The sequence below is a fragment of the Nelumbo nucifera genome, chromosome 5 (assembly GCF_055504915.1).
Source record: "Nelumbo nucifera cultivar China Antique chromosome 5, China Antique-T2T, whole genome shotgun sequence".
NCBI classification, from domain to species: domain Eukaryota; kingdom Viridiplantae; phylum Streptophyta; class Magnoliopsida; order Proteales; family Nelumbonaceae; genus Nelumbo; species Nelumbo nucifera.
Genome location: NC_142653.1, coordinates 2,500,345 through 2,528,154, shown reverse-complemented (window position 1 = coordinate 2,528,154; position 27,810 = coordinate 2,500,345). Strand labels below are relative to the sequence as shown.

At 38.6% G+C, this 27,810-nt stretch overlaps 2 protein-coding genes and 1 pseudogene across 3 annotated transcripts; 1 reads left to right on the top strand and 2 right to left on the bottom strand.

Moving 5' to 3' along the window:
- Positions 1–1,103: 1,103 nt before the first annotated feature.
- LOC104603877 (uncharacterized) lies at positions 1,104–2,015 on the bottom strand. Its single transcript, XM_010268044.3, has one exon. The coding sequence runs from the start codon at positions 2,013–2,015 to the stop codon at positions 1,104–1,106; it is 912 nt and encodes a 303-aa protein (XP_010266346.1).
- Positions 2,016–5,880: 3,865 nt separating this feature from the next.
- LOC104603721 (ATP-dependent zinc metalloprotease FTSH, chloroplastic-like) lies at positions 5,881–10,653 on the top strand (annotated as a pseudogene). The gene is made up of 5 exons (XR_016076777.1): positions 5,881–7,258; positions 9,274–9,520; positions 9,606–9,789; positions 9,913–10,084; positions 10,232–10,653. The product of XR_016076777.1 is annotated as an ATP-dependent zinc metalloprotease FTSH, chloroplastic-like (transcript).
- LOC104603720 (serine/threonine-protein kinase BSK1-like) lies at positions 10,559–27,004 on the bottom strand. Its single transcript, XM_010267817.3, has 9 exons — positions 26,526–27,004; positions 26,223–26,358; positions 25,352–25,485; positions 25,029–25,134; positions 17,913–17,998; positions 15,775–15,963; positions 11,630–11,794; positions 11,430–11,543; positions 10,559–10,975 (listed from the first exon to the last, which is right to left on the bottom strand). The coding sequence occupies exons 1-9, from the start codon at positions 26,856–26,858 to the stop codon at positions 10,727–10,729; spliced, it is 1,512 nt and encodes a 503-aa protein (XP_010266119.1). The 5' UTR covers positions 26,859–27,004; the 3' UTR covers positions 10,559–10,726.
- Between the last annotated feature and the right edge of the window lie 806 nt (positions 27,005–27,810).

Sequence of the window (27,810 nt, the reverse complement as noted above, 5' to 3'; positions counted from 1 at the left end):
CCACCATGTCTCCCAGACAAGAAAGAGAGACTACAGGGCATCTTATATATTATATTGCTTATTAATTAAGATCTGGGAGTTATGAGATCTGCATGGATTATTGAACGGACCACGTGGATTTGCCCTGTTAAAGTCAACCATTCTGTTGTGTTCCTTTAGCATTTACTCTCTCCATCTTTCTCTCGTATTTCTGTTTTTCTTTATGATTTTGCAGATCTCAAGTTCACCGGGCAGAAACAAATGGTATCTCGACAGTCGACAGACAGTTGAATCTATTTTAGCTAGATGCTGTATGCGTGCGCTCCATTATTTAATTTGAATCGGGTGGGTGAACTTTGTATGCCGCATGCCAATCTTCAGCTTCAGCCAACTCTGTCTCTACTCAACTCCATGGACGATAGGTTCATAGGATGAGGTTCTGCTCTTGTATATATATTCTTATATCTACACACTCGTGTGGGTGAGTGCCTTGCCTTCCATTACTGACAGCTGTTTTTGATTCTCGGAGTCGGAGGTACGAAGCTGATCCTGACGGTGAATTTATCGAGGAACATACAATAATACAATCCGTGTGCACGAATGGCATAGACGCGTGAATGCACATGCTGGTGAACTAACTCGATCAAACTGATCTTCTGGGAGATTGGTTTGAGATATTCATGTTTCACACCCAACAAGAAAGGCCTACAGGCTAAGGCTCCACTGTTATTTATATAATTTGGACCTCCCATGCTTGTACCTAGTTGTTGTAGGATAAACAACAACAACGACAACAAATTGAATTAAATGTAACTTTTTGATCAGTAATTCCACTCTTATATGCAAAAATGCAACAGGTAATTACATCCTCATCTCCTTGGAATAAAAAAAAAAAATGTATCAGTCAGATTCAGATGCATCAACATTTCCTTGGAAACGGGAAAAAAAAAGACATAAATCCAGGAAAAATAAATAAAAGGGCAAGAAAACAGAACAGAAACAGAGCTCCTAGCTAGCTAGTGCATTATCTAGGTTAACAAATGAGGGTTTTTTTCCCCTTCATTTTGTTTTTTGTATTTATTTATTTTTTTTGTGGGGGGGGGCTCAGCCTTTATGCATCAGCATTACTGGTTGAGGATGTTGAGAAGGGATACCCTTGTTTTGATCAAGTGCCTGAAAACACATTCCAAGCAGTCATCAAGGGATCCCATTCTCATCTCCAATACTTTCAAGCATTTCTGCACATTTTGCAGATTGACCACGTCGCTTTCTTTACAGGACGACCTACGGCCAGTGAGGGCGCACAATGCAAGGTCTATCTTGTCGACCTCATTGGCAACCATTAGCTCCGGCTCACACGCAGATCTCCTGTTGTACATGATCAATTTGGAAACCAAAGACCAACCAGTTCTCGTCTTTGGGGCAGCTATGAAAGACAAGATGGAGTCGAGGAGGATGAGAGCGATGCCTTCAACTTCTTTCAGCATACTAGCCATTACCACAAGGTCTTGGTTTTTGTCCAAGACAGAGGAGGTGGAATACTGTGTTCTCTCCATTCTCTTAACATCTCCCAGACACTTGTGGATCACCTTATTCACGGTCTTTCTAGAGAACATGTAGGCAGCAATGCTACCTTCTAGATCAAGCTCTGCATTCTTCCTCCTTCGCAGTGTGGATTGAACGGTTTGCATCTCTTCCTTCATCTGCAGTAAAACATCCCGCGTGGTACCACTCACATCCAATAGCGTGAGGGATCCATCCAACACCTCATCCACCCATTTATCCTGTCGGCCATGGACTAGGGCTTGGCGGGCGAATGGAGATTGTAGCGATTCCTGTACGCTTTCTAACAAGTCGGCAAGACCTCTAAGTCCATCGCACAGTGATTCTACGGTGCCGCCGGGAGACGACGGTAAGGAGCCTCTCAATTCCTTCAACTTCTTTTCAATCCTTAACATCAGGGGATGAGACACAGAGGGAAAGCTAGCAGAGCGAACATGGCATGCACTTTTGGGAATCACAATCGACACAACCATTTTGCTTTCTTAGCTTGGATCTAAATATTGCAAACCGTCGTCAACGGGTGATGAATTCCTCTTTGTGGGCGCCTCTTATATAAACCGTCGTCAACCTTCTTTAGAGCAATCATTAAAAAGTGAAGGAAAATATATAAACAAGGAAATTCTATAATCTCTAGTCTATGTCAATAATAAGGAGGGATTCTTCTTATCTGTAAATGGGGCACCCTGCTTTGTAATTATAACTGTCTACATTCCAAAAAAAAAAAACTAAAAATGATTGAGAGAGAGAGGGAATGTGTAGTTATTGGAAAACTTATAATTGGATTGGGTGAAGCATTATTAATTATAATGACGAAAGGGTGAAAACATGAGTGCATGAGCATGTCACAATGTTCCCCCGACGACAGACCCCTAACGATAAACATATTGTTTTGTGGATGTAGATTGAAGCAAGTCCAACTGAGATGGGATAAACTTTTTGATAGTTCCACTTGAACCAACGCGCGCCTACATTTGTTTTTGTTTTGGCAAAGATGACTCTATCGTGGTTTCTTTTATTTGTTGAACTTGAACCGGCGAACCGGCCGACGCCGATTCAAATATATGGTTCTCACTTGTCAATCAAACCATTCTGGAATCTGGATGTCGTCCTTGATAAAATTGATGATAATATATATGACTGCAATTAATTTGTTAGTTCATCCACACCAACTAGGGTAGGGTAGATGTTGTATATGCATTTTGTATTCTATTTATCACATCTTGTTTTAATTTTCTTGATTCCAGCCCCCCTTAATTAGTTTCACAATTCTCAAACTTGTCCCCTTTTTTACATATGTAGGGACGACAGTAGAAGAATTAATCCCCAAACTCTAGCTAAATTAAATTACGTACCAAAATCTGCGAGCTGAGGCACCAACGACGGATTTCCCTTCTTCATCTTCTTTGAAGAAGGTCATGCATGCTCTGAACCACAGCTTTAACGAAAGGAAGTAAGATGTTTATTTGAAGGGGCTTGAACATCGATCTTCCTTCATATATATGTGTAATAGTATCTTCAACAAAATCTCAGGGACGCCGGACGCAGTCAGTCAACACATCATCGCGACTGATGCCCCAAGTTTTATTGGGTACAGACATGACATGATGAAGATAAATATATAATAGGTGGTGGCTTCACAACCCCCCTTAGCTTACATGCCTTTCTCCTCCACGGACGACGAGGCTTTAGCTTGCTAACGCCTAGAGGGAAACCGGGAAGGAAAGGAAAAAGCTTGCTAAAAGAAATAAACTAATGACCTTCGCGTCGATCGCCTCTATAACTCGTCCTCAAATTCCACCTTTCATCACACTCCAACCAGCATCTATCTATCTAGTTAGGGGGGTCAAGGGAGACAGAGAGGCATCTTAATTATTTCTACATCTGCATCAGTAAGTAATCATTAATTATTTACTTTAAACTCCTCTTCAATAATCTTGGTGCAGGTGCAGATATATAGCTAGAGCCTAGAGATGCAATCCAACCATGCATGCATGTAACAACACTGTTTTGGATGTTCCTTTAATTTGGAGACTGCTGGGATTTGTATCAAATTAGTTAATATACCTTTGTTGTCTACACATTCACATTAATATTTGACGATCCATGACATTTAAAGGTTAACGTGCATATGTTTGTGGGACGCATTAATTGGTAACATGATGATGACTTGATGAGCCAGCAGCAGATGGGGTCGGGCTCCGACAGGACTAACATATAAAGGCCCAAAAAAGAAATGGTCATCATCACTGGTATTAATTGGTAAGACAACCAATAAAATAATTCAGTGATTAATATCCCAATGACAGGATATGACTCCAAAGGTAACTAAGTGCTACTTATTGTCAATTATCAACACCCAACAACCACACACGTAAAGAAAAAAGAATCATGTCTCTCCCGGCCCTATACTCCCTATCAACAATGAATATCTATCTATCTCTGCGGAAGTTGGAAGTTGCAGGGCCATTGTGTCTAGTCCTGACTCCAGACACAGAGAGAGAGAAAGAGAGAAAGAGCGAGCGAGATATGGTCGGAGTTTTTAGACAAATATAAATATAATTGATGGTGCACCATACATGCATGTTTGGGTGTTGGGGGAATATAGCACGAGTGGTGGATCAACTCCTTGTCCCAACTTCACACAAACACACCATCCAATTCCAAACATTACATAATAAACTTTGCCATAATGCATAATGCATGGGTGGTCGTATACATATGCTGTACATGTCCACTGATGATCTTCATGTTCCCCAAACATGCACATGAGAGGAGAGGAGAGGAGAGCAGAGGAGACCCCAAATATGTACATGTCCACATGTCCTTGTTTACTACACATACATATATCGATCGCAGACCGATCATACATATATGACATGTTGGGACTTAACCCCGGCCCCCTACTTATTGAAAGCACCATGCTAGCGGCCATCAAGAAGAAGGGTTTCCTTGCAGCCACCTAAGAGTCAAACACAGGCACAGCCTTAAGGAAAAAAGCGACAAATGAGAAATGGTAAGCACCGGTTCCATTCAATAAGCAATGCGTAATTAATTCCCATGAGATGAGACTTGAGATCGAGCATATGCTCCTGAGCCGGATTCGATCGATGAAGCCTCGTTGGCATTGATCGATATTGGGTCTGGAAATTAATTTAAATGAATTGGGATCAAATTTTGGTTTATCCCAGCTATTTGGATCAGCAATCAGGCCAAGTGGGTGTTTTGTTGTATTTGGTAATTATGAGGAATTTGATCCCTGATGATTATCATTTTCTCAGAAACCACCAACCTTATTGAAGGCTTTTCTGGGAAAATCTGTTTTTCTTTTTGGTCGTGTTTCCTGTAGGCATTTGCAGCATTAACATTATTGGGTCTGGAAATAATTATGGACATGGACACATTATTGCCATGTCAGAAAGTCAGTCATGCAGTGATGAAAAGAATTGTCCACGAGTACGAGTAGAAAGAAATATTAACAAAACACGCTTCCACTACAAGACATGTAGTAGTTTCTTTCTTAAAAGAAAAGAAGAATACAAGAGGACAATTAAGAAAAATATGTGATAACGGTGCAAAACCAATTGTTTGAATAATTTTGAGTCTAGTCTCCCTCACAATTCCCAATGCGATCAGATCAGATCAATGTTTTAAGGGAGTCTGGATGTGGCTGTAATATGAGCAGGAAATCCCAATTCAATGGGAATGCTGTTTATAGTTATAGGGGTGGGGATAAATACAAATACATTTGGGAATAAATCAATTCTTAAGAGAGAGTGAGAGTGGAGTATAAAAATGTTTGATCAAAACATCAAAATTGAAAAGGAATGGAAATATGACAAGATCTGAAGCGCACGCAACAAAGTAGATGCCTATTCTGCACTTCATATCATGGACGACAAAAATGATCCCCCTACATTATTTCCATTTCCATCTAGTTTTAACGTGAACCCTACCATTTGATATCTGTCTGTCTTTTATTTATTAATTACTTTCATTCAAAAACCCACATTGTGATAATATGATAATAAAGAAGAAGAAGAAGGAATTCATACCTTTTTTGTTTCATTTCTAGTCTAGTTGATCGTGTCATTTCAACAGAAATATGTCAAGAATACACAATTTGATGATGGTACAGTAGTAGCTTTCCATTTTCCAATTTTCTTTTAACAGATTGTCAACAAAACCAAAGAGAAATTCCATCTATTGCCAAGGAGGGTTTTAGAATTTAGATAATAATAATAGTTCCCCTCTTTGTTGCTGCGACAGCCTTTCCCTCTTCAGCTCTTCTCCTCTCCTCTTATCTGCAATTCTGCAAAACGCTACTACAACACTACACAGCGAGCAGCCTTGACCCATGCAGGGTCAGGACACTCTTCGTAGTCCTTTCATCCTTTGTGGAGCTTGAATTCCAGTTGACTAAGCAGGGAAAAAGAAGTACGTGGGTGACAGCAGCCAAAACCAAAACCAAAAGCAAGCAATTAATTAATGGCTTCTGCAACAAATCCCCTCCTCTCCTCTCCTCCAAGTCTTTCTTTGGTACTCAACTCCATCTCTCTTCCCCAACACCCAAAATCACCCACCCTTCTGTGACTGTCCCTCTGTCTCTCATCTCTAAAACAAAACTTCTTATCACCAAATCCCTTCTCAGCAGAAAACCCAATCCAAATACATTCTGGAATAACATCCCATCTCAGGCCACTCTGGCAGCCCTATTTTTCTCTTCCATTTCACAAACCTTACCAGCTGCCCTCGCCATAGACAACAGCATCACCACCCCTTCCCCACCGCCTGTAATTGAAGCTGAAGCCACCAAGGCCGACTCCTCTTCACCTTCTCCCTTCTCTCAAAATCTTCTTCTTACCGCCCCGAAACCACAAGCCCAGTCCACATCCCAGCTCACCGCCGTCGACGGCTGCCGAGCTACCGTTATCGTCCCTAATGACCCAGATCTGATCGACATCTTGGCCATGAGCGGCGTTGATATCTCTGTTTCCGAGGGAGACTCCGGCAACGGCCTATTCAATTTTATCGGAAATCTCCTATTTCCGTTCCTCGCCTTCGCGGGACTGTTCTTCCTCTTCCGACGAGCCCAGGGAGGCCTTGGTGGTCCCATGGAATTCGGCCGGTCTAAATCCAAATTCCAGGAGGTTCCAGAGACTGGTGTCACATTTGCTGACGTCGCCGGTGCCGACCAGGTCAAATTGGAATTGCAGGAGGTGGTCGATTTCTTGAAGAATCCCGACAAGTACACTGCTCTTGGGGCGAAAATTCCCAAGGGTTGTCTATTGGTCGGTCCCCCCTGGAACCGGGAAAACCCTTCTAGCCCGTGCAGTTGCCGGAGAAGCTGGGGTGCCGTTTTTCTCATGTGCTGCATCAGAGTTTGTCGAATTGTTTGTGGGGGTTGGAGCGTCAAGGGTTCGGGACTTGTTTGATAAGGCAAAGTCGAAAAGCCCCCTGCATTGTGTTTATTGATGAGATTGATGCCGTGGGCAGGCAGCGTGGAGCAGGGCTTGGAGGTGGAAATGACGAGAGGGAGCAGACAATTAACCAGCTCTTGACGGAGATGGATGGTTTCTCGGGCAACAGTGGTGTGATCGTCCTTGCGGCAACTAACAGGCCCGATGTTCTTGATGCGGCATTGCTAAGGCCTGGCAGGTTTGATCGGCAAGTTACCGTCGACAGGCCTGATGTGGCCGGTAGAGTCAAGATCCTTCAGGTTAGCTCGAAACAACTCTAACCAAATGCTTACTCCATGTCCTCCAAGCCTGTTATCTTAGTAAATAGTTTCTGAATTCGTTATCCAATATCCAATATTATTTGCCTTTTATTTAAAAGCCAATGCAAAAGTAAAACAGTGAAACTTTGAAATTAAAATTAACTCGCAAACATGATCAAGCCCTGCATCTCCTGTTGAATAGAAACCATATGTAACCTAGGGACCATCAATTGTCGTACTGTTTTCACGTATCAACTATTTTTCAGACCTTTTCACTCAACATCAAGTTTGTCAGTAAGCCTTCAAACTAAGCACTAAAAAGAAAACTAAGAAGACTCTAAGTAGTTTAGAGAGTTAAAGCATTTATTTTGTTAACAGATTGCGATATGTATATTGTTTTTTATCTCAAACATAATTATACTCCTAATCCCTCTCAATATTGTCAAAAGCTTATAGTATATGTTAAGTTTCACAATTTGAATCATGTACCCCAAGAGTTTCAATTTGAATCTTATCTCCAAATCCTTTTTGTGCAATAATTTCGCAATTAATTTTTGTTTGAATCTATGATTTGATTCATGAATCTAATAATTTATACAGATCATATGATTCAAACCAATTCAATTAAGAATTGGTTCTTTACTGTCATCTTTTTTTTTTTTTTCTATATAGTTTTGTCAAGGAGACTTATTTAAAGCCCTTACTGTAAAATGATTTATTTAGGTTATTGAAAACCTTTTTAAAAATGATATTGAGTTTATTTTCCATCATATGTAGGTTAAAGAGTCATTGTATGTGGATTATTTGACTTTAAAGTGAAGCTTGATTATATTATCTAATCTTATTCTTTTAGTGTAGAACTGGTAAATTTTCTTGTTTTAGGTACAAAATACATGATAGGTAGACAAACTAAAAGTAGGGTAAAATCACTTTTCTATGGTTATCTTACTTTTTACAACACAAATAACAATTCAATTCAATTCAACTTTCTCTATGATTTATGAGAACATTGCACAACACCCCAATATATGGTTGGGTTTTTGCCCCTCCCGCTCCCCCTAGTGCTTGCGTACTGACCAGGACAGAAATCTAACATTATACACATAACCAGACAGCAATTGCAAATGTACTTATCTTGGTACAAGAAGCAAATAAGGGGCAATGAAAGGTAAGTAATGTTATTTGTGGGAGGAAACTGGCTTCCTAGTTAAAGAGAGGCTGTGTTTTCCTGACTCTTCTGGTTCCAGTTGATCCTGTTCTATTTCCTTGGAACTATTTTGAGGTGTAAAATCTTTTTCAAGCTGTGTTGTCCTCCTTCAGATAGGAAAATATGAAAATCTGGCTCATTGTTGCCAAACAGTTCATTGAAAAAGACCAGTGACATTCTAGAGAAGAAGAAAAAGAAGAAATTTTTCCCAACCGACCAGTTTTCATTTCAATCAGAGTGAAAACATACCAGTTTTTCCCAATATACCAAGTGATTTGGCAAAAGACCTAATTTTTTAGTTTATTATTTAAATTTCAAACATGTTATCCTAATCATATGTCTCAAGTTGTTAAGAAAAGGCGGACTGGCTATTAATATTTATCCTAATCTAACAAATTTAAGTTATTTTCTTTTATTCATTTATTTATTTTGGTATTACAAAGTACACCTTATAGGAGGGGACTGGGGATGGGGACAGAACAGAGTGCAAATGAGGCCCACTGGCCATGCCACAGAGAGCCTGTAGTTCCACAGGTTTGATCCCATGCCTCCTCTTTTGGAGGTACACCAAGTGACCATCTCAACTATTGGATCATTGGCATATATTTTCTTTTATTTGGTTTTCTGTTTATTTGAGCAAGTATTATATAAATGACTGATTTGACATATTTTTTAGAAATTTATCAAAGTTCAATCCCGTACAGCAGTTTTAACTTGGGGAAAAAAATCAATCAGTTTTTCAAGGAATTATCTTCAACCAATATGAGTTTTCTTTTTCACTAACACGCAACACCATTCTGTCTGATAGGTGCACTCTAGAGGAAAGGCACTTGCAAAGGATGTGGACTTTGAGAAGATTGCAAGAAGAACCCCTGGTCTTACAGGAGCTGATTTGCAAAATCTGATGAATGAAGCAGCCATTCTTGCAGCCAGGCGTGACCTCAAGGAGATAAGCAAAGACGAGATATCTGATGCTCTGGAGAGGATAATTGCTGGACCTGAGAAGAAGAACGCTGTGGTGTCAGATGAGAAAAAGAAACTGGTCGCTTATCATGGTATATGTTTAGCCACTCATTTGTAGGATGTGCTACCTTCCTACTGACTAGAATTTGTGCTTAACTGATGATGAGCTATTTGCAGAGGCTGGGCATGCTTTAGTTGGTGCACTCATGCCAGAATATGATCCAGTTGCCAAGATTTCTATCATCCCACGTGGGCAAGCTGGTGGGCTTACATTCTTTGCTCCAAGTGAAGAAAGGCTTGAATCTGGGTTATACAGCAGAAGCTACTTGGAGAATCAGATGGCTGTGGCGCTTGGGGGAAGGTTTATCACAGAACCATCTTGTCAACCAATATTACTTGGTCCAGATTTGGAGAGTAGCTAGGGCATTGGTGTAAGGTCATGGATTGTCAACAACTAATACGATTTTGTTTCTCATATATCCAGGGTAACCGAAGAGGTTATATTTGGGAAAGAGAACGTTACAACTGGAGCATCAAATGATTTCATGCAGGTTTCACGGGTGGCAAGACAGATGGTTGAACGCTTTGGGTTCAGTAAAAAGATTGGACAGGTTGCTATTGGTGGACCTGGTGGAAATCCCTTCTTAGGTCAACAGGTAAGGAGTATTTTGGTCCAACAAACAGCTTATAAGTACATTCTAAATCATCTTCAGATTCCTCTACTGTGTGTGAGCGAAGAGATGACAAACAAGTTTTCTAATTCATCTTGACATTCTATATTTGATGCATGCTCTGATTTGCAGATGTCATCTCAAAAAGATTATTCCATGGTCACTGCAGACGTGGTGGACGCAGAGGTAAGAGAACTGGTGGACAGGGCATATTCAAGGACCACGCAAATCATCACAACTCACATTGACATCCTCCACAAACTTGCTCAGCTTCTTATAGAGAAGGAGACCGTGGACGGGGAAGAGTTCATGAGCCTCTTCATTGATGGCAAGGCAGAGTTATATGTTGCTTAAGCCACCAACTCTCTCTAATAAGAATCTTTTTTGTATTATATTGTTTCATACATACACAATGACGATTATTTCTTCAAATTGATTAAAAATTTTGAAGAGAAAAAATGAGCGAAAAAAAGGGCGCATGCATTAATTTAAGGGGTAAAAAACTTGATGTCCTTTCTATATTACAATTTTCTATCTTCTCTTGTTGTGAACGAGAAGTCAACTTCCCAACTAAATTACAAAGACTCGATGTGTGTTCATCAGAATTCGCATGATCGATTCTCAGGATCACCTTCCACCTTTTTGCCTCTTTTCTTCTAGCCCTGCCGCCTCATTTAACATGTCAGCTGCATCTTTGTGCATGTCAAGCTTCGCAAGAGCAACTGCCTGCATGTAGAAAGCTGTAGGCCATTCTGGGTTGACGCATTGTGCTTGCATTGCATCTCGTAGAGCAGCATCTGGTTGGTCACAGAGGAGATAGCATAGACTGCGCCGTGCATAAACGGTTGGGGATATCATTGTTCCAACGTCTATGAACTGCATAAAAAGCAAAGGATCAAAGGATAGAAAAAAAAATGGTCGGATAACCAAAAATATCACATCTTCTAAGTTGACTTGGTTGTCTTTTGATAATTGTCTATTAATTAATTAAATATGGAGCAAATGGTAGAGGATTTTAGGAAAAACATCTTTTAACACTTTTATTTCATTGTGGCAATTACCGTCCTGTATTGGCCCAGCAGTGGAATGGAAATTTTAGAATCCGAACTGGTCAGTTGAGCATTGGCACAGTTCATGCAGGACACCAGGATACTTTATGCAATGTTATGATAACAATTAGTGTTGCTTTTTTTTGCAATTTTTCCTATTCTAAAATGTTTGGCATTTTTAAATAATTCTTTTTTGGTAATATTTCGTTTTTGGCATTTTTAAATAATTCTAAACCATAGAACACGAGTCACAAATTGGACACCGGAAATAGAAAGTGCACCTGAGAATAGCAGTCGATGGCAGTTTTAAAATCTTTATCACGGAATGCAAAGTCCCCACGCTTCCTGGCCTCCAGCATATCACGCATTTGTTGCGTCCACTCTTGGAAGGATAACTGTAGGAATATACATTAAAATAACCATTAGCAAAGAATTCCAAAACTTCTGCCAGATTCCCTAGTCATTCATACAAGTCAATTACCTCGTTGGTTCCTTCATCATCCCTGTAGTGTGTCATTACCAATATCTGATGGATTGCTGTAAGGTCCATGCGTGAACAGGCCTCCCCCATTGGTGAGAGAGGGTGTTGGGGGGTAGGAGGGGCTTCCTCATGTTTTGGTATTCCTAACATCACATAAGATGGGGCCTGCATGAGGAGAATCATGGGGTCAGTTGTAAAACAAAAGGAAGTTTATCCTCCTAACATTTATAGAAACCATCAAGTTGATCCTGAATAAGCTGATCTGATCCTAATAAAAGGAAAAATAACAAGTACTTCCATTAAGTAGACACAAGAATTCACTAGAATCAGAAACATGTAGCTTTAACCCAATATAACCACAATCACTAACTACATATTCACTATAGCCTGCATTTAGATCAAAGCAAAAAACCCTAGAGCAGAGCACAATCACCGACTACAAATAACCACAATATCCACTAAAGTTCAAATGGAAATAGCCAATGAAGGATGACAATAACCATTAGGAGTGGATATAATTGCATCGGCAAAATATGCAGGGCAAGCAAAATTGTTCCACAAACTTGATTGCTTCTGCTACAAACAAAAAAAGTACCGACTGATAATCATAAGAGTTGCAAAATGACATAAAGCCATTTCTAGACAGTCAACAAACCTCACAGCAGTGTTAAGGATACAAAGCATCACATGGATCCAGAGGAAACAAATATTTTCTTCTAAAGGGCAGCCCAGTGCATGAGACTCCTGCCAATGCAGGATCCTTCTAAAGGACAGCCTCACCCTGCGCATATACACAGAGAGGCAATGTCCTCCGCCTTCACATTAAAAGAATAAAGAAAAAGAATGAAGAAAAAAACTCACGTGGCTAATACAAACATTAACCTATGATCTTGGACAAAAGCACAAGCTTTGCAGTATAACACAAACAAAGGGTGTCATACAGGAAGCTATCAAAAGATTGAAATGTGGACAAGGCTACCAACAGCCATTTACTGGTACAGCTCAAATATTTGAAATGAGGGAACTTTCTGGGCTTTTATAAAGCCCCAAAGAGTTTAAGTTAAATCATGCTCCTCTATTAGGGCCTACATAACAATGTCCTTAATGCATGCTTCCTTGTCCCTTCCCCTGGTTTAGAGAAGCCAAATAAACCCAGTATTTGGTTCAAAGTGAAAGTCAGTGAAATAGGTCGCTTGTGGTTGAGTAGGTGGTTCCCATCGGCAGGGGCAATTATCGATGGTTGGAGAATATCAGTTTGGATAGGAATGTTGAGCATTCCTCTTCATGCTTGGTGTTTGGAGATGTTCAGGGTAGTGGCACTGGGAATCTGTTGTGGTAAATTCTTGTTACATGATTGTAGGAATAGGATGTGGGAAAAGATTGATATGACAAGGTTTCTGATTGAAGTTAAAGACCTATACTGCATTCCTACTTTAATCAAGCCTGGATTCACTGGGGAGATTAATGACCTGAGAGTTGTTGAGAGGGAAGATTTGATGCTCTCATGTAGGAGGATGTGGATTTAGGTAGAGATGTGGCCAGTGTTGCATGGAAGATGGAGGTTCAGGGGAAATTGCAGAGGGCAAGGAGAAGGGGAAAAGGGCGCATCGTGGAGGAAGATGATGAGTTGGAGGGTAGGAAGAGCAATAAGGTAATTTCGAACACTGCTGCCCTTGAAGGGGCTGAGAAGACAAAGGGTCAGGAGGAGGTTTCAAGGGATAGAGGAGTAAGAGCTGAGGCCATAGTTTGTCAAGGCGATGCCTAAGCGACAAGGCACCCTTTGGAGGCTCACCTCACCTAATCGCCAAGCAGTTTTGTACATTGTGTTATACAATACTTTTATATTCTTAATTTTTTGAGATTATAATTATAAAATAGACATTATTAAACTAAAATATTCACTTTGTGTCTTTATATACTAATTTCTTTTTATTATTTTCTTATTTGTTAGGGTTTAATCAACACAAACATTTCTAAATGCTGCATTTAACCCTCAAAGACTTCAAAACCTGAACCAATAAGGAATAACTTAAAATTTTGTCTAATCAACACATTATCTTCTTCCACATATTCTTCTCCTTCCACTTTTTCGTTTCTTCTTTTCCTATAACAAAATAGGGGTTCAGCCCCTGTATTTCTTTTCTTTCTTCTTTTTTGTTATAAATATGTTGATTTTCTGTACTTAATCATGAAGTTTATACTTTTCCTATGAAAATTATGGATAAATGTTAAGGAAATATGGTTATGGAACCTAGAGAACTACCCTAGGATATATGTTTTTACTTAAAAAAAGTCCATTGCCTAGGCGACTAGGCGACAATGACAAGGCATGTCCCTGTCGTCCAGCCTCACCTTGGTGCCTTGAAAACTATGGCTGAGGTGGCTGCTGTTAAGGCAGAGCAGGTTAACAGCCAACAAGTAGAGGGAGTTTCCTCTGAGGGAAGACAAAGGGCTTCATTCATTGGGAGCTGAGAGCATACTAATGAAGAACCAAATTCTTTATTCAAAAAATCTGGGGAACACAAATCTTTGTGCAAGGAAGCTGAGGAGGCATTAGCTTTAGCTAGGGAGGAGATCAAGGGATGTGGGGACCACCTTACTAAGAAAAGTGATATGAGAAGAAGAAATTGGTGGATGGACCTGCGGATTAAAAAAGGAAAGGGTAACATTGGAAAATATTATGAGTAAGAGGTTAAAGAGGAGGTAGTCCAAGAAAGGTGGAGGTCATAAGGTAGGTGTAGGGGAAAAAGAGGAATGGGTCTGGGTGACAACAAGGTTTTGAGTTGAAGTGCAAGAGAAGACAGAGTCAAAGATTACAGTGTTTAACAATGACAAGTGCTGTGATTCTCTGTTTTCTTCAGGCAAGTCTTTGATCTCGATTCTGTGACTGATAAGGTGCCACCACAGTGGAAATTTGGACTGAGGGTATCCTGAGTCCAGCTGTTGTACCTATTACAGAGAGTTATGACAGTGAGATTCAGGAGGCAAGGACTGACACTGTAGACAAGTGGTTTCGAGGGTTGATAAGGTCCTAGGATTTGGAGTGGTGTCACAGTCATGGAAGAGGTGGAGAGTGCCAAGAAAGAAAGGTCAAAGGGGAATGTTGAAGAAGGGGGTGCTGGTGTTCAGACTTCAGACAATTGTTAACAGTAGCTGTCAAGCTAATGGCATTGAAAATCTTATCTGGACAGTCCAGAGTTGTCTCGAACATGTGACGATCTTTGGGTTTCTGAAGTGGTAGTGGATAAAGTGGGGATTTACAAAGGAAAAGGGGTTAAGTTCAGAAATCCCAATCATGTTGACCCTGTTAGGGAGAACCAGGACTTGCAAGGTGTTGATGGGAAAAAAATCTGTCCTTGTCTCCTCCTATGGGGGAGTCTGGAAAAAGTGGTGCGTTTGTGGAGGAGAGTGGTTGTGAAGGACAGGAGGGGGAGGTTGGGGTCAAGGTGGTGATGGAAGGGAAGGAGGTGGAGCAAGATAGTTTAAACTTAAAGGAAATTGTTGACAGTGAGGTAGAGTTGGCAAGTCTTCGGGTTAGTTCTTTTTGGGAGGGGAGGCTTTTGCAAGAAGAGCTCTTGAAGAACTTGAGAGGAGAGACTTGTATGAAAGCTTCTGCAGGGGAGGGGGGATTTGGAATGAGCAAGGAAGGCAAGATGATTTATATAATGGGGAGGATTGAATGTGCTTTTGGTGGAGTTTCTGGGGGTGGTATCCAGTGCTTAAAAGGAAGGTTTTCTGCCTATGTTTCTGTTGCATGTTTCTCAAGAGGCTCCAGTTGTAGTTTCTTTGTGGGGTGCTATCTTAGCACCTGTTAAGTGGTTGTACTCAGTTTTCCCATTTCTTTAATAAAATTTCCCTTTTACCTTTTTCCAAAAAAAAACTCTTTTCATGGGGACCCATATTATGTTTTTAATGATGGCATCACATAAAAAGCTAAATCTCCAGAAATAGCTATAACACCAAGCATATGCTACAACACCCACTCAATATACATGCAGAGTGATTGTTCACTACTAGAAGCAACCTTCATTACCCACTAAGGTAAGCATATACATGCATAAATTTAAGTAAGCATATCATAGAGATTCTGGTGTTTTCAGAACATAGCAGTATATTAAAGTTAATAAGCAAAGATAGGAAATTACATCTGGTTTTGTGTTCAGTGGTGAAAGTGTGGCAACAAGGTTCTTTGGGTTTGGCCGCTCCCTAGGTTCATATTGCAGACATCGAGAAGCAAGGCCAATGACTGCTGTTGCCTCTTCTGTTGAAAAGTTTCCTTCTAAATGTGAATCCATTAAAAGAAGAATGCTTTTCCCTCGTATCATATCAAGAGCCTGCATTCATATCTAAAGATCAATTAATAAGACAGAATAAATACCAAGGATTATGAGAGTATCCAGAAATTTTATGGTTTTCAATTAAATGGTCATACTTAAGCTCACTATACTTTTATATATTTGTGCCAAGTCAAAAACTTCAAGCAAAATATTCCCACACAATATTCTATGAATACTATTGATGGAATTTTAGACTTTATAATGATTTCAACTTTTAAAGAATACAACAGTATTTTCAACCTGTTTTTGATCTGAATAGCCAAACTGTTTGGCCCATCACCTGGAGGCCAAGATGGTCCAGTTCAACCCCAAACCTGTTAACATACAAGAGCCTGTTGCCTTAAATTGAATTCAGTCCAGACTCCTTCCTTTCTTTATTCTTCTCTAAACTAAGCCCTAATGTTCTGACTCCTTCCTTCCTTTCTTTATTCAGTCCAGACTCCTTCCTTTCACTAGTTTGTAAAGGTTCAACCCATTCAACACGGACAATCAAATTAAATAGATTATTTTTTATTCTTGATATTTAAAATAAAAAATTTGCAAGCTAAGTCACAGTGTGCTCAGAGAACAAATCTAAAAGGCCATCATCATCATCATCCACTCCTTATCCCAAGTTCCCAACTACATGGGTTTGACTACATGAATCCTGTTTTGTCAATCCGTTCTATTTAAAGTCATATCCACTGTTAAATTATTAATGCTTAAATCATTTCTTACTACTACCCCTGTCCTTTTTGGTCTACCCCAATCTCTTCTAACCCCTTCAATATGTAACAAATCACTTCTTCTAACTGGCACAATTGGTGGTCTTCTATGCACATGCCCAAACCATCTTAGGGGCCATTTGGCAAGTCTTTTTTGAAAGATCTTCTGGAAGCTCTGACAGTCAAAAGACATAGTGAGCTTTTGCATCAAGATCTTGACAGCCTGAAGACCGTTTGGTTAAAGTGTGTCTTTCCGCACAAAGACAAGTTGAAAAAAAAAAAAAACAAAAAAACTCCATTTGGAGCTTCCCAAAAATAACCCAAAACGGGCTTCGTGCATCTTTTCAGTGCAGTGTCTTTTGGCGGCTATATCTCCACCGAACCAAACAGAAAAAGACCACAACGCGATCTGCACCGCACGAAAAGATGCACCACACGGGGCCTTAGTCTACAATCCCCATTGTTTCTTGACTCCCCAACACTGCTCCATACAATATATCTGGCCTTACAACTGCTTTATAGATTCTTTCTTTTAATCTAAGTGGTATTCGCCTATCAAACAAAGGCCCAGATGCACCCCTGCAATTTGCCCATCCTGCTCTAATTCTTTGGGTGGCATCCTCTTTAATCTCTCCCTTGTTATGAATTATTGAACCAAGGTACCGGAAATGGTCACATTGAGTTATCTTGATCCCATTATTACTAAATTTACATGTCATCTACTCTGTTTTATACTACTTATTTTAAAACCTCTTGTTTCTAAGGCATTTGTCCATAAGCTTAATTTTGAGGGTGTGTTCTTTTTTTGGATTTTGAGGGGGGGGAAAGCTGGTCAATGGGATTTTGGTTCCCATTGACGAAGAATCCCATGTTCATTTTTCAGATTTATGTGGGGACCAGGGAAAGTTTATTTTCCTGGGTAGATACCCATCTCCTAAGTGGGTAAATAACTTTCCCACCTAAGAGGAAAGTTGCTAATACTTGAATGGGACAAAAATGCCCCTTTTAATAATGGATTTTTTATGGATAAAATGGTCATTACCTTATTTACCTAGAAAATAAAAGAACATGGATAAATGAACTTACCCAGGTAAATATTTCACAGGAAAAACTTACCCAGGTAATTGTATTTACCCGGGTAAATAACTTATCGAAAAGCGAATGGGGCCTGAATTTAATCCTAAATGCAATTCTAAAGATGATGGCATACTTTAAATGGATTGCATATGTAGAAGAGCTTACATGACTTGGAGGAATATGCTTTCCACTAAGAAGATCCAAGAGAACAGTACCAAAGCTGAAGACAACACTTTCAGGAGTGACCCTCCCTACAAATGTAGAAATCATCAAGATTGCATATGTTATTAGTCAAAATCAAACAAAAAAAAACAGTAATTGATGTAATGCAATGATAAAATAGTTTTCACACAACATAGCCAGCCAAGCTATATACTTGAACAGCATATTTAAATGAAACACAAGACAATATATACAACAGTATATCATTTTTTATCAAGTGAATGCTACACTGTAAGTTACCGCCATCATGCACCAATCCATGTGTAAAAAAGGTCTTAATGTATCTCAATCTATATTGGGTATATTAGGGAGTGAGTAATGCTTAAGCTTACTTAAAATAATAAAAACATAAAAATAAATGGAAGGTTTTTTGTTCATTTACATTTATCATTTTAAGAATTATTAAAAGAGAAAGTCATACATGTGTACATGTTTTTATCAAGTAAATGCTACACTGTAAGTTACCACCATCATGTACCAACCCATATCCATGGTTTCAAATGTCGCCAAATGTCGCTAACGTCGCCCGACGTATGTCGATGTCGAGGCTCACCGACATGAAAGTGGATGGTAATATAAAAATTACATTATGTTGGTCGACATTTCCTATATTTTGGAAATGTCGACCAAATCGATCCAAATAACCAAAAAAAATACAGTTTTTCCTATTATGTCGACAAGATGTCGACTAGTGTACATTAAAAATATAATATATTAGTACATTATATTAATATAGTACAGTATATTAATATAGATTATTCCATTAATAATTTCTATTTAATATTTCAAATAAAATATTTACAAAAAAGAATTAACAAAATATAAAAACAAAAGAATAAATTAATTACTTTATAATATAAAACATAAAATATTTTTCAAGTAATAAAATATTAACTAGTTAGTATTTTTTAAAATATTTATTAAAATCAGAAAATGTTTATTAAATTTTATAATAAACCATATTCTACATTTAATATAAAAAATCAAATAAATTTAATAAATTTATACTAAATCATAATTTATTATAAATTTAGTATTAAAAATCATAATAAATTCATTAAGTTTTATAAGAAATCAGAATTTATCATAATCTTAATACTACAAAAAGGAGAATCAGTTTATTAAATTTATAATAAAACATAATGTATTATAACTTTAATATTTAAAAATCAGAATAAATGCATTTCTATTTACTAGTGTGAAATAAATATATTAGAATTTATAATAAATCAGAATTAAAAATAAGAAAATATCAGATAACCTTGTAAAAACATCAAAATGCATAATAAATCAGTAAACTGCCATTTACTAATTTGTTATTGATCTTAGTTTCTTAGCTTTATATAATGGTTGGGAATAAGATAATAGTCTAGAAATATGTATTAATCCTTCTTTTATCATTTTACAAAATATCTTTGCATATTTCCACAATGTCTCTAATTTTTACAATATTTCCCCTTGACATTTCCGACATGTCCTATATTTTGGTAAGCGACATTTCCATCGACATCGACATTTTAAACCTTGCCCATTTAAGTAAAAAAGGTCTTAATGTATCTGAATCTATATTGGGTATATTAGCATGTGAGTAATGATTAAACTTACCTCAAATAATAAAAGCATAAAAATAAAGTCAAAGATTTTATCAGTTACATTTATCATTTTATTAATTATTAAGATAGAAAGCTATACATGTATACATGTTCCCCCCCCCCTTGGGGAATCAAGCCCCAATACAATTGGCTTCTCCCTGCTTCCTGCCATGCCAAAACACCAATAATACTATTAGCTGATCACAGTATCCAGTTAAAGGTTCCTTTAACTCCCTTACCAACTGTTTCATCTCTCTATCTGCATGTCTTGGCACCTAGGGTTTTAAGCAGAAATAAAGTGGAAGAAACTGAAAGACAATATCTATATAAATATATTAAGCTGAAATGTGTACTTAAGAAGGCATGAGGATGAGGGAAATGGAATCTAACAGTATTTTTTGGCTTTTTTTCATAGAAATTACAAGAATGACACTCTCTACCAACTCTCTCTTTTGCTTTTTTTGTTCTTTCAAATTACAAGAATGCCACTCTCTCTCCTACCAACTCTCTTTCTCTCTCTTTCTTACAAATTACAAGAACGCCATCTCTCTTTCTCCTGCCATCTCTCCTTATAAATTACAAGAATGCCACTCTCTCTCCAACTGAGGGAGACCTCAGCTCGGCATCTTGACTGCTCGGGGACCTGCAATCAAAGGTAGTCAAGTTTGGGCCGAGCCGAGCTCGAACTTCTAAGCTCAAGCTCAAGTCTCCAATTCGAATCAAGCTCGAGCTAGATGGCACCTCGACCACTGAGGGAGACCTTGGCTCGGCACCTCAGTCATTGAGGGAGATCTCGGCTCAACACCTCGACAACTGAGAGAGACCTCAGCTCGGCACCTTGTCAACTAAGGGGGACCTTAGCTCAACACCTCGCCTGCTAGGGAAACCTCACCTTGACACTTCAGCAGTTGAGGGAGACCTCGGTTTGGCACCTAAGTAATTGAGGGAGACCTCTGCTCGGCACCTCAGCTGCTTGATAGACCTGCAATCAAAGATAGCCGAGCTCAAACTTCCGAGCTTTTGACTCGAGCCGAGCTCGAGCTCAAGCTCAAGTATCTAATTCGAATCGAGATCGAGCCTGATAGTTTATGAGCGAGCCTCTGCAACGCAGGGCCCCCTCCGCTAGTTCAAATATTAAAAGAAATTTGAGGACAGGGTAAAAGAAATAAAAAATAGAAAAACTAGAGAAGCTTCATTAAATTGGATTACAAACATATGTTTGAAGGGAGAAACTTGAAAAGATTTTAGTACATTAGGCCATTCAGCAATTCTAAAGATAATAAAAATGAATAAGAAAAAAAACCAGGGAAAAAAAGGCAAACAAAAGGAAAGGTTTTTTAGTCTCTATGAGGAATAACCTCAACTCCTACAATATTATAAAAAGAAATGAAATAAGGGGAGAAAAGGGAGAAAAAGTAGAAGGAAACTTACTACAAATACTTCAACAAGAATAGATGTAAAAGAAGGGTATATAAATGTATATAGCGATTCAAAGTAACGCTACCATGATCCAAATGGATGACCTGTTGGAACAAGGATAGGTTTACTCTTCTTCCTTTTTTTGACCCAAAATTTTGAACAGCCAATGGTTCAACTGGACTGCCCAAAATGGTTCTTAACTTTTGAACAATGGAGGGTGATGATCCAAATGGTTCAACAGTATGCCCAGATTCAATCCAGGTTTCAAATCATTATAATACGGCACTAGATCAAGTATGCCAATTAGTGCAACTGGGATTGCACTAAATTGTAAGATTCACAAATCATATTGAGAAATACGACTACTAGTAATTGATAATTTTAAAAAATATTGAATAGTAATATTTGAATTGAGATTAATAATAATTTCACAGTATTCACAAGATTTGACAAAATTAGTCCATTCCAACTTTTCAAACCTTTTTTCTACATCTTTAATTTCCTGTGGTAAAATAATTTGTGAACATGAATTCCAACTCAAAAACATGGGATGCATAAACCTAGATAAGTGGAAAATGCAGCAAGGTTGATTATGAAATGGTCTTCTGCTACAACATTTAAGTATAAGGATCATATCCAACATTGTAAGGGCCATATCATACAAGGGCTTCAGTTTTAAGTATTTCCTGTTATTTTGTCAAATTAATAGATTAGCTGACTCTTTGTGTGAGAAGGGGTTCTCTGTTCCAAGGAACTAGGCATAAACCCCCTTAGTCTACCTGCCAGTGAGAAAGGCCTTGTTACCCATGAGCTTGGTTGGATAGCAAAGAATCCTAATTCTATTAATATTTTCCCAATGCCCTACCATAAACACTGATTTGACTTTCTATTTAATATATTTGCATATTGTTTTATATCTAGTTTTTTAAGCTTAGCACATAGTCAAATACTAGGATGCCCAAACATGGAAAATGGGGATATGACTTTCCATTTCCTAAGATCACAGGGAGATGGTTACAGGTACCTTATTTAATAAACTTGTGTATTGCTTTTATATCTAGTTTTTTAAGCTAAGCTTCATTTCTTGATACTTAATCGTGCCAAATTCAATTCAACTGCAAAAGATATACATAATGTTATGGCATGATTTGTTAAATAATACCATCCGCTAGAAGTTTCCATGCAGGAGCCAGTATCACGTCAGGTACATACCACATCCAACATGGGCATGCTAAGCATGTACAGGTATACGAGTATCATTAGGCCAGATAATCTTTAATTACACTTGGTTTATTCAATGTGTTAACCTAGGCCCTTACACGAGTGTAAAGATGCCAAATGGAGCTTAGATAAGTTGTTTTTGTAGATTCTAGGCCTATAATGATGTACATGTAATAAATTATTATTATTATTTCTGGAGAATTTGACATTGGGATTTTCCATCTATACAGAAAGGTGCATAGTCTCTAAAGAATAACTTGGGCCTGAAAATCCACCAGCACAGAGACCCAAAAATACATCATCCTCAACACCTGCAATTAAGATCAGGATATTGTTTTTCAAAAAAAAAAAAAAAAAAGCTCTTTCTGAAAGCACCAACAGAGGAGTAAGAATTCGTTTGAAATGACTTTCATTGTTAAAACCTTTTACTGTCCAAGAATCAAGTAATGCCCATAGATGACAACCTCTTGGTACATAAACAGTTTGACAAAGAATTGACAACACTTGGGGGCCGTTAGATAACAGCCGAAGTGGCTGAACTGAAAAAGCTTATTGCTATGTCTTTTAGTGAATACATTTTTAAGGAGGTTGTGGCCTCCTTAATGGATAAAGCTGAAGTCGGGTAACTTGTTTCCCCTTTATGGTAAAACACTTAAACAACATTACATTACTTATAAAAAACTACGAGACAGAACCTTATTTTGTTCATGCAAGTTAGAGAAACAGGTTGTATACATAACTTTGTTAAATCAAAGAATGGATAAAACCCTCGTTATGTTGAATTAACAAAGATATGGGTGTGAGATAATAAGAAAGTGCATTAACTACAAAGAAAAGGGAAAAAGAGAAGAATTCCCATTATACCATGGAGAAATGATTCTTTGTTTAGCACATGGAAATTGAGAGAGAAGTATAAGAAGAGAAATTTTGTAAATGACACTTGATGAAGGCTAATTGTTAAATCCCTATTACCAAGTCAATGTTATGTTAATAGCTTAGAGTCATAGTCGTAAGTAGAACCTGTCTTATTCCTATTCCTAAGTCAACTATGATTTTTCTTATGTAAATCCCAAGTCAAAATCCTAGTCCTAAATCACCAAGGATTACTCCCATCCCAAGTCAATGTTGTGTTTTTTCTACTGCTGTTGTTAGAGCAATTCTAAGTTTCTAACAACCAATGACTCCTTCAAAATCATGGTGTTGATGGAAAGATTGCTTGTTGATGCTGATGGCAGTAAGTGCTACCTTCTCTGTTTTTCCTCTCTGTGCTTACTGCTTTAAATCTGTCTATGCTCATTGAATACCCAGTCCAACAACCATAAATCTAAGCAATAACTGCATAACAACTTCCTTCTTCACAACCTAGTCCCTTAAAGTACAGTTAACCAAACTTATTCCCATAACATTGAAACTTCTCCCTTTACTTTTCTCTGTTCAGATCTGACAGCCTTTCACTGATTGTTGTCCATTCATGATTCAAAACAGATGCATGCACTAGTATTCTAGATTGAGCGGGGCTCTAGAAAGCTCTGGCAAAGCAACCTGGCACATTGCAGTGCACTAGCGGGCACCTGAAGTTGATGCCTTCACTTGCTCTCAGACATGTGTGGCTTCACAGCCTTTGCTTGTTTGGATTCAAAGCTGTTGCTGCAAAAAAGCGGGAGTGCATTAGCGCAACAGCTTTCACACACCAGTGCAGCTATCAAGGGTTGCTTCTTTCTGAGATATCGTGTTGCATTTTTTTTTTTTTTTGAAATTTCAAAATACTATCTATGGATTTCTAACAAAGGAAAGCCCCCCTATATAGTGGCATTTGATTGATTCAAGTTATGTGCTCCTCACCACTCCCTGAGACCAAGAACGGAGTTGAACTGAGAATCTCTTCTCTGTCATACAATCTAACCTATTCCTAGCCACCTTAAAGCCTCTCTTTTTTCTTTTGCTAAATAGTGAATTTCATTCAAAAGGAGGACAAGGATCTCTTATCAAGAATAATGATGAAGAGCAACCAAAATAAATCACAGAAATAGAAGCACCTGTAAATGTTTTCCTACACCGAAAAAGATGGATGAAAAATTATACATTACCTATGCCTACTGAAATGTTCTTGTGTAAAACCCTCAAACTCCTTAAAATTGGTCACCCAATAGCCAATATCTAGATTTACCATTCACTCTGACAATGACAGCCCTTACAGTAACACCTTAAAGCTTTCCTAACTTGAACTCCAGACCTGCTGTCAACTTCCAATCTCGTTCTCATTTTTTAAAAGAGAAAAAGAGAAATCTTCTACACATTGGGCAACAGTCACACTTCTTTATGAAAAAAGCTACATGAGCCCCCTTCCATTTTTAGTGTATAGAGTGGTAATCCTTATTATACTTCAGTTAATATCAAGTAAGCATTCTGCTGATACATGTGAAATCTGTTTGAGAATTGAGATATACAAAAAACTATTTCTATGCTTTTCAAGCAATCCCTTGAGATGGTTTGCAGACAATGTAGTATTGATTAATGAAACCGTAGAGGTCTGAACAAAGTCAGGACCAGTAGAGGATGTATCAGTATGACACCCCATCCAAAAAGAAGATATGACTTGGAGTGTGACAATCATTGAGTTCAACTTAAGCCCATTAGATTGAAAAATGAAGCTAGTTTCCTTTTTTTATGAACAATGAAGTTAATTACTTCATTATTTTATTATTTATTACTTAGCCTATAGATGCTGCAAGATTTACCTAAAGTTGCTTTGGACCTCCTAAATGTTAAAAAAAATGGAATTGAAAGAAAGATGAGTTATAAAATTAAAATCTGAGAGAAATAATACCATTCCGTAGGTACTCTGGAGGGGTGTATGCAAGATTTGTGCTATAACTTTTCCCGTCCCTGCTATTTTTCATAAGGCCAAAGCAGGAAAGCCGGGGATCACCATCCTACAATCAATCAAACCAATCAGCAGTTAAAGACACAGCACATCATCAAAACAGTATTGTTTAAAATTAAATGTAAACAGAAATAGAAGAAATAAAACAAATCAATGTCATCACATGATTGATGATGGAAGTGGGATAATTTTTATTATCAGAGATTAAGTGGCAATATAATGCCAGAAAGAAAAACATTGAAAAGAGAAGAGATAAACTATAATACCTCATCAAACAGAACTCTATAAGCATTCAAGTCATGATACAATGGTCGACCCTCAGTACTACAATATTCTAATGCTTCAGCAATATACAAAGCAACCCTCAAGCGCATGGCCCACTCAATAGTTTGATTTTCCCCTGTCAAAAGAGAAGAAAAGAGTGTCTAGGGTTACATCTGTTGATACAAAAGAAGCACGAGAATTAGCCTCACAGATCATCCCAATTTTACAGCTGTATAAACTCAGTTGAGAGAGAGAGAGAGTGAGTGTGTGTGTGTGCGTGTGAGTGAAGTGTATGTATTTCTTAAGCATATTAGAATTCATGTAGCAGATCCCAGGCGGTTTGGGAAAGAGCTGAGGTTGAGTTGAGTACTACCTCCTACAACTGAATCTGAAACCATGAATTGAGCCCAAAATAAGTGGGTTCGTACGATCCTTAAATTTGATTCCCTGTAACAACTAGCACCTAATAATGTGACTAACCTATCAAACAAAAATGAAAGAATACCAAAACAAAACAAAACTAAACCACCAAAAGCTACAATGCAATACAAAAGCAATACTGCCACGGACTTTAACCATTTGTCCATATTCCCGTAGATCACTTATACTATGCTAGCACGCGGTAAACCACAATAAGACAAGATTCCCCAACAATGCCATCCATTAAAAAGAAGAAATTAATAACGAAAGCTAATCAAGCGTTGGATGTCCTTCAAACATTCGGTCTCTCTTCGATTCCAGATATTTATCTAGCTTGGAATAATTAAAAGCTCTCTAGGATAGTTCGAAGTAGGAATTAAATAACCAAGGTGAAACCTAATCAGAGAAAATGTCTAACATGAACAGAAGAGGGCAAAAGAAAACAGTGCATACAGTGAAATAGATGCTTGGCAAGGGTATCATTGGGCATGTATTCTGCAACAAGCAGTCTCTCATCACCGTCGCAGCAGTAGCCAATCAAATTTGCTAGCCTCCTATGCCGTAGTTTCCCGACACCCCATGCTTCCTCCTAAAACCAGGAAAAATAACAATAGCATAAGAGATAAAGCTAAAAGGGAGAGAAAGGAGTCTTCCTTGTGTGTTTGTGTGTTTTTCTCAAAAATTAAAAGAGAAAATTTTAAGGAAAGAAAAAACGAAAAGAAAATAACGAAGAAAAGGAGGAGGATGGATGCATACAGCGAACTGCTTGGGATCGGGCCAGGCCATCTTGGTGAATTTCTTGACGGCGATCCATCGTCGATTCTGTAGACGCCCCTTGTAGACGAGATTAGGGGCTTTTTCTCCGCTCTCAGAGACAATGAAGTCGGAGCTGAAGTTATTGGTGGCGGCCCTAAGGTCGGAAAGCGAGAACTCGGAGAAAGGCGGAACACCACCGAGTGCGGCACCTGCGGGGTCAGAACCGCCGGAGGGAGTAGGGTGGTTGAACGGCGGATTCTGGTTGTGCTGATTCTGCTGGTTTTCCTTTTCAGGGTGAGTTTCGGTTAAGAAAGACGATCCACAGCAGCCCATGACTCGTGTCCTTTTCCTTTTTTTTCGGTTATCTTCCTCCCTTGTTTGCTTTTGTTAACGAGGAGGGCCTGCAGCCTGCTTGGGAGAAGAACCAGAAAAAAAAAATATATATATATATATATAAGAGAGAGAGAGAGATTTTGGTTATCTCTCTGTCTCTCCCTGCGCCCTGTGTATCCGCCCGTGTGTATGTTATGTGTGAGAGAGGGAGATCCAGGTAGTAATGACGGGCACGGGCAGCAGAGAGGCTGGGAGTAGGAGCCTAGCTTAGCTTGGAGAGGGAACGGATCCCCCCTTTTTCTCTCTCTATCTCTCTCTCCCTCTCCCTCTCCCTCTCTGTCGCTCGCTCTATTATATATCTCTTTCTTTTCTACAAACAATCTACACTCAATCTCTCTCTGTCTATCTTTTCCAAAAAAAAAAAAGAAAAGAAAAAAAATCTCTATCTATCTGCAGTTGGTGGTTATTGGTAAATGGTAATTTGAGCCCCAAACCCAACGTCTCGTGATATATATTGAAGTTTTGGAAAATATAATGTTGTGTAGTGGAACGCGGTAACGGTCATTAGAGCAGTCCTTTTCACCTTTACGTACTTTTTATTTTTGGGTTTTTTTTTACTTTTACGTACTAAGGCGTACATAATAAAACCACATTGGAGAATTGAGGAGAGAGAGAGAGAGAGTTTGGCAGGAGAGGAGAGAGCAAATGAGCAAAATCCCAAATCCCAATTTGTGAGTTAGCAGCTCCTGCAGTCCAGGCTCCAACTTGGGGAAACATGTGTCGCTTACGGCAAGTTCCCAAAAATGTTACGTTGAAGAGTGGGGGTTGCATACAGTCATTTCAGTGCTTGGGGTGGGGTGTGGCCGACTGGCCGGACAGGGACTCGTGGGGGAGAGAGACAATCGGTTTCCGACAACAAAATAATAAACCTTGTAGTTGTTGCACTGTACAT

Excerpts from the sequence above, each read along its gene's own strand:
- LOC104603877 (XM_010268044.3), bottom strand. The coding sequence starts at position 2,015 with ATGGTTGTGTCGATTGTGATTCCCAAAAGTGCATGCCATGTTCGCTCT.
- LOC104603720 (XM_010267817.3), bottom strand. The coding sequence starts at position 26,858 with ATGGGCTGCTGTGGATCGTCTTTCTTAACCGAAACTCACCCTGAAAAG. Across the intron at positions 17,999-25,028 it reads TCCAGAGTACCTACGGAATG|GGAGGGTCACTCCTGAAAGT; the intron begins GTATTATTTCTC and ends CTACATTTGTAG. Across the intron at positions 10,976-11,429 it reads CCATCGACTGCTATTCTCAG|TTCATAGACGTTGGAACAAT; the intron begins GTGCACTTTCTA and ends CTTTTTATGCAG.